The 9,634-nt window shown below is 51.9% G+C and overlaps 3 protein-coding genes across 3 annotated transcripts; 2 read left to right on the top strand and 1 right to left on the bottom strand.

The window, feature by feature from the left end:
• The first annotated feature begins 51 nt into the window (after window positions 1-51).
• Window positions 52-2,975, top strand: CC77DRAFT_1025319 (hypothetical protein). Its single transcript, XM_018526047.1, has 5 exons — window positions 52-477; window positions 529-1,625; window positions 1,674-1,936; window positions 2,002-2,430; window positions 2,491-2,975. Exons 1-5 carry the CDS (start codon window positions 211-213, stop codon window positions 2,508-2,510), a joined length of 2,076 nt encoding a protein of 691 aa, XP_018380402.1. The 5' UTR covers window positions 52-210; the 3' UTR covers window positions 2,511-2,975.
• Window positions 2,976-3,305: 330 nt separating this feature from the next.
• Window positions 3,306-5,685, top strand: CC77DRAFT_1025317 (hypothetical protein). Its single transcript, XM_018526046.1, has 2 exons — window positions 3,306-3,829; window positions 3,990-5,685. Exons 1-2 carry the CDS (start codon window positions 3,756-3,758, stop codon window positions 5,356-5,358), a joined length of 1,443 nt encoding a protein of 480 aa, XP_018380401.1. The 5' UTR covers window positions 3,306-3,755; the 3' UTR covers window positions 5,359-5,685.
• Window positions 5,686-7,719: 2,034 nt separating this feature from the next.
• On the bottom strand, window positions 7,720-9,569 carry CC77DRAFT_1035250 (T-complex protein 1 subunit delta; the record flags this gene model as incomplete). The annotated part of the gene is made up of 6 exons (XM_018526924.1): window positions 7,720-8,325; window positions 8,373-9,209; window positions 9,256-9,285; window positions 9,338-9,360; window positions 9,416-9,467; window positions 9,516-9,569. The coding sequence occupies 6 exons, from the start codon at window positions 9,567-9,569 to the stop codon at window positions 7,720-7,722; spliced, it is 1,602 nt and encodes a 533-aa protein (XP_018380400.1).
• Between the last annotated feature and the right edge of the window lie 65 nt (window positions 9,570-9,634).

Here is a 9,634-nt window from a genome sequence, read left to right as displayed (position 1 = left end):
GGTCGCGACTCACTAACGCGCGACGGCGCAGGGACAGGGTGAAACATCAACGACGGCGTAGACAGACACCACCCCAACCCTTAGCATACCACTCCCGGCCCTCTGGCGATTGTGTCATGCTTGCCACTCGTGCGTGATCTGGGATGAATGTAGCATCTCCACAATACACTTACCCCACATTCTCGCATCCTACCCTGCGAGCCGTGAGCCATGGATAGCGTCAATGTCTCCGAGTTGGTCGCGCGACTCGGCGCGGAGGAGGAGTCGGTGCGCAAGATGGCTGTCTTCAAGCTGCAGAGTGCCATTGGCGACCCCTCGTTTGCCGACGTCTTCATATACGAAGGCGGTCTGCCCAAACTCAGATTCCTGGCCCTGCATTCCACAGGCAATACACTGGCATACTGCCTCACCTCTCTAGCACGCCTGCTGGAGCTGGACAAGGGATGGGACCATGTTACCGATGATTTGGTCGCGAGAGTGAGTAGACCAGAGAGGAACCATCAACAACATCTAACAGTTGTGCAACAGATAGTCGACCTTGTAGTCGCCCAACCTCTCGTCAACGTCAATCGTGGTGCCATGTCAGTCCTCGCAGCCATCGTCGGCCACCCCTCTCATCGCAACTCTCAGGAAGGAACCACTGGCTTCCAGCGCCTGAAGCCTGCCGTCGATACTCAGCCTGAGTTCCTACCTTCCCTCGTCGAAAAGATCACCTCAGCCGACCACGCGCTATGTGCCAACTCGCTGCAGCTTATCAACGCCCTCATGCGAGATGCCATCGCAAACGACGCGGCTTTTGAGTGGCCCAAGTTCATAAAGCAGCTGCAGGAGCTGGGTGTGATCAAGAGCGTATATGGGCTCATGCAGAGCTCCGCGATACAGGATCTGGCCCATCCATTGCTCGACTTCCAGTCGCTGACCAAGATACTGTTGCGAAACTGGAGGGAAGAAAAGGTCGATTTGGAGAATCCTGATCACAGAAGGGCTATCCGGGGGCTACACACAGCGAGCAAGCCAGAGAAGCCAGACTCCGACTCCAAGGGAAGCAAGAAACAAAATCCAGACAAATGGAAACGTCTGGGCTTCGAGACTGAATCGCCTGCGTGGGAGTTTGATGAGACTGGTTTCCTAGGCCTCATGGATATTACCGACTTCGTCTACAAGAACGAAGACGGATTCCAGAAGCTCTTACTGGAGCAGTCGGCAGAACCACCCGAGCAGCGGTGTCCAATTGCGCGTGCAAGTTTGTCTGTCACCCAGACTCTGTACGAGCATTTCGAAGTAGACAAGCCTGATGACTTTGACTCTCATAGACATACTGATTCGCGAGCCAACTTTGACCGCGCGTTCAAACCCCTCTTGCTCCACTGGTCTAGACTGCACACGAGTGGGTTAAATGCTTTCATCAGACTGTGGAAAGCCGCTGGCGCACAGACGGAGGACTTTGAGAAGATTGAAGAGCTTATCCGCATCTTGATCGAGCAGGTGGTGGGTCAGGCGCCACGTATGAAGGACGTCAAAGACGTGGAGGAGGATCTGGCTGAATTCGAACTCAAGCGCCTGAGAGAGCTCCAGATGGAAGTACTGGAGCTGACGTATGAGGACGCGTGGGGCCATCATCTGCGGTATGCTACATGTTTTCACATGATTCGCGCCCAGCTAACAGTCCACAGTCAAGTCCGTGACGAACTCAACCACGAGGCTCTACAGTTCGTAAAGGAGCAGCGTATAAGATGTCTGCTACAAGGGGCGTGGTTCCCTATGGGTATGGACTACGGCACAAGTGCAGGTCCAGTAACCGGCAAGACCCTGAATCGTTCTGTGCCCTCAGCATGGCGTTTTGTCCGATTGTCACACAACCGGCGATATCTGCACTATGCTGATTTTGACGAAAAGACGGCGACTGAGCCGAGATTAGACACACTGCAGGAGAAGAGTAAGTGTAACGCATCCACGCGTCCCCTATGGTTTGCGTTACTGCCATGGCTGACACATGTACAGTCGATCTATCAATCGTCTCTTCGGTCGTGAGCAATGTCTCGGCTTCGGCTCCGTCGACCTCATCATCTGACAGTACAGTCAGAACCCTGCCAGGCCACGAGCGAGCTTCTACGTCGACCAAGATCACGATCCACGGCTACCTGCCGCCGTCCAATCACTCGCGGCAGGCTTCCAGCGGCTCAGGCGCAGGGCGGAAAGAATCTGTCCTGCTGCATCTGCATCCCCAGAGCCACACCCTTGCTTCCGAGTGGCTTGATGGATTGCTGATGCTGTTAAACCAACAGCCTATAACCGCCGATACCAATAAGTTGGCGACCTTCATAGGCGGCTACGGGTTGAAGATCCGTCTGCTCAACGTTCGATACGAAGACGTTGGGCTGGAGGAGCCAGTACTCCCCAGCCGTGAGGGACTGGATGACGAATACTACTGTACGTGCGCTTTTAACAAAACGTGGCACGGACTCAATACTGACTTGTACGCCAACGCAGATGACATTGCGGGTGCCTGAAGATCTAGAAGATGCTTGTTTGTGAACAGGACTCTTTGACAACAAACATCGATCTCCTGCAGGACTTGGTGAAATTAATGGATCCGCCAATATCCAAGCGACAGGTTGTTGGGAAGCCTAAGTAGACGCTTCCGAAAGCCTAAACTTTCTCGATGCGGGACTAGACGATGGCGGGGTCTACCACGATCGCCATGTCCCCGGAAGACGTCTGTCAGCCTTTAAACTGGCAATCAGGTACCGCACCGATATTTGGGGAATTATATTAGAGACATTGCAGGGGCAGTGACGTTTGTGTTGGAGCTGGAGCTGGATGCGCTTCTCTTGAGATACCCTTGCTTGTGCTTGTGCAATAAACTGCAGTTAGACCAGATTGTATGGAGCGTGCATGCGTGTTGCTCAGCTTGTCGACGTTACACGGCGCATGCTCGACGTTGTGCAAGGCGTCTGGTTGTCCACGGCGATCTGTGCGATATTAACCCCGTGACACGTTGGCTGAGGTGTTGATCCGGCGACTTGGTCGGCACGCGATAGGGCAATGGGGCAATGGGGCAATAACGCAATAATGCAATATTCCAGAAGCAAGCATATTGATGACGAGGCTAAACAAGGTACAGTTGAGAGAGCATGTATCGACACCACCAGCCGGGTCGCTCTGGCAGCGGTGTGTCGCACGCTAACTATCGTGGCCCCGCTGACGGTGTGTACCTGGCGGCCGCGGGCCTGAAACAGCGGACGGGCAAGGTGGAGAGAAGCGGGGAGGAGGCATGCCTGTCCAACCTGACTCAACCAACGAACGCACACACCCAGGCCTGCTCTCGGATACTTCAGCCACGGCTCTACTACAGGGCCTAGGTGTGAGGTGGAGAGCAGGAGTGCGTCTTTGGCGGCGCGTTAGCCTGCAGCTGTAGCATCCCGCGACACGAATATGCAGCCGCCCCAAGTGCGAGCGACAGTCGTACGGTGCTAAGCCCACAGATTGTTTCTGTCTCCCCAGCAGTCGTTCTGTTGGCCTTCATATCATTCCTTCTTCTTCGGACTTTCGCTTGCTGCTGTTCGGATCGCTCTCCGGTCGATCATCGAGAAGAAAGTATAGCATTGCTCAACCAGCCTTCACGAGACGTGCCCGACGCACAGCTTGGCCACGGCGTCAGGGCCGCCTTTCGCAGCATCGATCGAGCAGACAACCGCACATGTGCCTGAATCCAACGTTGCGCCTTCGCCGACGTCGAGTTCCGAGCCGAAGCCATGAAGAGCAAGGTCAAAGGCACTATTCTGCCTTTACAACAGGCGGAATTCGACGCCCTGCCGTATTCAGTCCAGTAAGTAAATTCCAAGCCTCTGATTTGTTGAGGCGTGTGATAAGGGCGCGTTATGCACGCGCATATACCGAATCCCCCACCATGACTTTTGTGTACCTTGCAGTAGATGAAGGGTTTGTCAATTATGCCATGATGCCAATGCTAATCCGTGCCGCTACAGGAGAAAGTACTTTTCATCCCTGGAGCGTTTGCAGATCCGACAACAGGCCTCCGACGAGCCTACATCAGGCCGCTCGTCCCAGGCCAGCACCTCATCCAAATCACACCGGCCTTCTCTATCACTCGGCACCGGACGACGCAGACGCAAATCCGAAAAGGCCGTGCAATCTCACGACATCTCCCACGTCGAGCTGGACTTTTTCCTTTCTTTGCCTGAAAAGGTACGCAAGCAACATTTTTCCCGCGAAGAGCAGGCACTCCTCCAACAAAGGCACCAACAGGCCTTGCTTCCCGACGACCAAGATATCGAGTGGGCACAACAACGCTTCAACGACTTTCATTTCGACTTTCCCAGCCCTCCGGTCGACCTTCCTGAACGCGGACGCTCACGACGACGTTCTTCATCGGCCTCTTCGACTGTCAGCCCTTCCCGCCCTTCTTTCGGGCCGTCTGCTACACTTGACACGAGCAAGGACCGAAACAGGCATTTGCTATATCTCGACACCATGGCCACACCGATGTTTACGCGAAGAGAGATGCCGATAGATAACATGAGACGAACAATGTCACTTACCTCCCACCCCGTCCGCCACGGATCCTCATACATGTCGGACCCTCCCTTCTTCAATGCTAGGCCAAGAGGTCTTCACCAACGTGCGCACTCCTCTTCGCTCGCAACTCACACGTTACCATCAACGCCTTCACCCCTTGTTGTCGATACCGAAGCGACCCATTACCAAGATCCAGAGGCGAGAAAGAAGTTGCGCATGTACCTTGCATCACCCCAAAAGTTCGATGAAGCGATCGAGTTCGGTTTCCCATCGTCGGCAGGGAATGGCTCTGCTACACCACACTTCCAGCTACCCCAGATCGACAACCATGCCCGTAAGTTCAGTCGAGACATGCAGACCTTTCTCAGAGACGGGCAGTTGTCCTTTTTCGAAGACAACAATGAAAACCAAGGACTGGAGTCTGACGCTGGCTCAGTAGCCGACATGGACTCACCCGCTACGCCTTCTAGCACCGGACTGTCATTCCGTATGCATTCTCGCCAGATCTCGCATCGCAAATTCTCAGTTGAATCGCCCGCTCCTTCGCCTGTTCACTCCGCCAACGGGCAGTTCAACCGAGAGATGACACTCCGTATGACTTTGACCCGGCCCGATTTACGAGCTGACGAAGATCAACTGTATGGTTGGCAAAGCTCGAGCCCGAAAGCTCCGAAAGACGACCCATTGGCACTCGAAGATCTGGTCTTTACCGACGATATGACAGGTACTAAGGGCGCATTCTACGTCAAGCCCAAACCACGCGGAAACCTCGTCAGCCGTTTATTGAAGCGTGCCAGCCTCAAAGCAACAAGTCGCTGACCTACACTTTGACCTACATTTATTGGCCTATTTCTTACATAAACTTTTCCTTATCTTCTCTAATAAAGACCGAGAGGTCTGCTGCATTTCAGCGAGCGGTCTTCTTTCCTTGTTCAAACTTTTTTAGACACTTCACGGGCTTCCAACTGTACGATTATCACGATGCACGAACCGAACGATTCGAACGATTCAGATGCATGAACGAGGCGTTTTCCTTTCATCCCCCACAGCCAGCTACCCTGCTGGCTTCTACTTAGCTAGCCAAGACCATTACCAAGAATGATACCCATCCGGCAGTAACCAATATCGGTCTGTCGCTTTCCCAAAGTCACATTTTCGCTGTCCATGACAACAACAGATCTCCTGTTTGGTTCTTTCCCATCCACATTCGGCAATTGGAGATTTATCATCTCAAATAGATTGAGTTTATCGTTTCGACTATCAGACTTTTTCAGAAGGATTGATCGCCCGCAACGATCATGACTAAGTCTTCGCGCCCGGAACTTTACCTATCCGTCTGCAATACCCCATCTTATCTCTCCACATGTTTCGCCAAAGTCCGACTACCCATATTATCCGTGGTGGAGCGATCTATATCGCATAGATCCTAAGAACATGGGTTGTGTGTGACGTTGCTCTTTTCATCCTATAGCGAGGAAAGGTTCAACATTACAGTACATGTGCCATTTGCATGCAGCATTCCTTACTTGATGCATTGTATGCGTTCTACTGTGCTAGGAGCTGAGTGTTCCAGTGGTGATGCATTCGGGTTGCAATAGCATGATCAGGACTGCTGGTATAACTACGTTTCCCGGACAAGCCACTTTCCTTGGGTCTTTCTCACAAGTCAGTGTCTCAAAAACTTTCACAGAAAACTATTTCACCACTGCCTCAAGTCTACATATTCGCCCATCGCCGTCATGATAGGCAAACTAAACAATGACGTCGCGCAGCACAGCAGAGATCATCCGATACCCATCGCTCTCTGAAACACTCGTCAACTTTTATTCTCACCTCAACTCCACCTTTCCCCTCCGGTCAAGCTCCACTTCGACAGGCTGAACTTTTGGGTTCTCGGGTTCCCTTGTCGGTACACGCGAGTGAAACTAGTGAGCTAGATGCCGAACAGAACTGCTTTGATCGTATGGTACGCTAAGTTTCAGCTTCCGTCCAGATTTTCGTCCCCAGCAGAACTCTGGTACTCGATCTTGCGTTCGCAGCGCGTATCGCGCGCGGCTTGGTTGCGGCTACAATAGCCTTAGTCATGGTTTGTCGGCTATAGGATGGATGAGGTTTTCCTGACGCCTGGACGCCTGGATGCCTGGAGATCATTGTTGGTACAAAGTCAAAAGTATAGGATATGGTACTATACGTGGTAGTGCTGTAGATTCAAGGTGATCGACGACAAAAGGAAGGAAAAAGATAAAAAGCTACGACACATGCATATCGATGTTTGCTATGCGAAAATGTTCATGGGAAAGCCGTTAAACAGAGTACGGTGGCTGAAAACAAGGTTTCTTGTGATCAATTGCTTTTTCGCGCCCTTGCTCATGTTAAGTTAATGTGGCAGCACTGTGGCAGGTGCTAGGCTGGGAAGCTGAATAGCTAAGTTGGAGAGGGCTGTTGTACTAGTCATTGGATGTATATGTGGCTTTCGTTGATCCATGTCATGGGTGTAGTGACATCCTTAGCTTGTTACCTTGGAGTCTTTGTGTTTAAACATTCAGACTAGCGTAATGGTGGTACGATCCGCTAACAGCAAGGCCACATGTCAATATCGTGCCGGAATTAAAACGGTTATCATGATGTGGTATTCTGTAGCATCGGATGCACGACAAAGTCGTTGAGTTAGGGTGATTGCATTATCTTGGTCAAGTGCCACACGCATATACTGCGTACGAGTACAGCACAGTAAAGCCGAGAACACTGCGTATGCTGGGCATCAACTGGGAAGGACTATTTGAGTACGAGACCAGCAATGGGGACAACTATTCGGTACGCGCGCAATTGTCCACGGCCGCGGTTTTCGTTTTTCATGTGAGTCAAGCTAGAAACGTTACTCATCCTAAGCCGTTAAGATGAGGTCGTCCGGATGCGGTATGTGGAAAAGTAAACACGATTCATGGGTTTTCTCTTTTTGTCAATGTGCAGAAGACAACGTGTCCCGCTACTGCAGTTCCATGCTTCCCACGTGCAGACTTTAATTGCAACATTCATGCGCTAAATGCAATGTGAGTGTTTGCTTTCACATGCAAAGTCGGGGCATTTCCCAGAAAGGTATTTGACATGAACAGCTTCGAACTTTTCATTACTCGTGGTATACTGCTTCTTTCGCTGCTATGTCTGGCGTTGTGCTATTCTTTACCTTGACAGGGCGATGTCGTCGATTCGCAGAATCATCTTGACTGTCTCGGCTGCCAGCTCGATAGCGCTGGTGCTGACTAGCAGTGGCTGCAGTACATTCTCCTCGCTGATGTCGTTCTTGACACCCCCACTCTTAATGCTGATACCTGCATTCTTCTGTTCTTGTGCGTGTCTATGCCTTAGCTCCGTGACAACCTTGATACTGTTAAGACCGGCGTTCTCAGCCAGCGTTGTTGGGATGACCTCCATGGCGTCGGCGAAAGCTTTCCAGCAGATAGACTCAGTACCAGAAAGCTCGCGAGCCTTGAGGGACAGCTGATGCGCAATCTCAATTTCAGGGGCACCGCCACCCGCGAGTAGAGCCTTCTTCTTAACTAACGAACGAATGGCGCAGTGAGCGTCGTGTAGAGATCGCTCAGTCTCATCCAGGATGAGGTTGTTGGCGCCTCGGCAAACGATGGAGACGGTGTTGGCTGCTGACTTGACACCCGAAACCTTGACGTATCGCGCACCTGATGCCTGTACTTCCTCGACAAGGTCTGCTGAACCGAGCTTATCTTCTGTGAAAGAGTCGATGTCGGCGATAGGCTTGCAGCCAGTGCTCTGTTTTGTGTTAGATTTGTTACACACAAAAATCTCATCATACGTACCTTGCAGATGAACTCAATCTCGTCACGCTCGATATCCTTGATAACCATGATCTTGAGCTTCGATAGGAAGTGCAGACTGAGGTCGTTGACCGCATCTCGAAGAATGGATTTTTGGATGAAGAGGACATTGCACTTGGCTTTCTGGATCTTCTTGACCATGTTTAGCAAATATGTTCGCTCCTCCTTGAGGATCTTGTCCATTTGCCTGTAGTCGTTGACGACAATCTGGTTCTCCATGTCTGGCTTCGGTGGGCTCAACTGGAATTGGATAAGACCTATCCGTGCCTTCTCCTTCAATGTGGGGCCACCAGCGCTCTTGACTACTGGCTGGTTGAGTACCAGACCATCGATCATCTCGCTGTCTTCAATGGTACCGCCCGACTTCTTGATCATCCGAATGTTCTTCAAATCTACGTTGTCTGCGGTCTTGGGATCAATGACTTTAAGCACCGAGTCTACAGCCATGATAGGTAGCTTGGGCTCCTGAGCAACGATCTTGGAGGAGAGCGCGGTTGTGGCAGTCTTGAGGAGAGTCTGCCTGTCGGTGAGCGAGATGGGAATGGCCATGTCGGTCAATATCGATATCGCCTCTTGCGCAGCGCGCTGGAAAGCCTCTGATATGACTGTAGGGTGGATGCCCTTGCCCAATAACCGTTCAGCGGCGCCCAACAGGCTTCCAGCAATGACGACAACCGATGTTGTACCATCTCCAGCTTCGATATCTTGGGCGTGTGCGAGGTCGACGAGCATCTTCGCGGAGGGGTGCATAACGCTCATCTGGTTCAACATGGTGGCTCCGTCGTTTGTGATGATGGTCTGGCCTCTGGCAGTTTGGATCTGAACGAGTCAGCTATGGTAGGCGGAGAATTGCGCCTTCTCTTACCATCTTGTCCATGCCCTTTGGTCCCAACGACTACCGAAGCATTAGTATTTGGTTCTTCCCCGCACCTCATGGTGGGACATACAGTTCGGATCGCATCTGCCACAGCTGTACAATAGACGTTAGCGAAACTCTTCTGAACAAGCATATTCGAGCTGCGTACCTCTTGCGGCAATGATGTTGGCGCTGCGAACAGCTCTGGGCTTCTCCTTGTCCTGGCTCAATGTCAGTCAATGTTTTCATAGCTCAGCATCGCAGCGCACCTTGAAGGCAGTGTTACCGCCACCGGTACCGCCGTTTGCAACTTGAGCAGCCATGTTTTGGTATACAGCAAGAACAAAGCTAAAAGAGGGGTATCGTGAAGGTTTGGCGGGGAAGTTGT

Source organism: Alternaria alternata, assembly GCF_001642055.1.
Source record: "Alternaria alternata strain SRC1lrK2f unplaced genomic scaffold CC77scaffold_28, whole genome shotgun sequence".
NCBI lineage: Eukaryota > Fungi > Ascomycota > Dothideomycetes > Pleosporales > Pleosporaceae > Alternaria > Alternaria alternata.
Note: the sequence above shows the minus strand (reverse complement) of the source record. Positions and strands in the feature narration are given on the sequence as shown.

Coding starts and splice junctions, on each gene's coding strand:
- CC77DRAFT_1025319 (XM_018526047.1), top strand. CDS start 211: ATGGATAGCGTCAATGTCTCCGAGTTGGTCGCGCGACTCGGCGCGGAG. Junction 1,937..2,001: donor AGACACACTGCAGGAGAAGA/GTAAGTGTAACG, acceptor ACACATGTACAG/TCGATCTATCAATCGTCTCT. Junction 2,431..2,490: donor ACTGGATGACGAATACTACT/GTACGTGCGCTT, acceptor ACGCCAACGCAG/ATGACATTGCGGGTGCCTGA.
- CC77DRAFT_1025317 (XM_018526046.1), top strand. CDS start 3,756: ATGAAGAGCAAGGTCAAAGGCACTATTCTGCCTTTACAACAGGCGGAA. Junction 3,830..3,989: donor GCCCTGCCGTATTCAGTCCA/GTAAGTAAATTC, acceptor GTGCCGCTACAG/GAGAAAGTACTTTTCATCCC.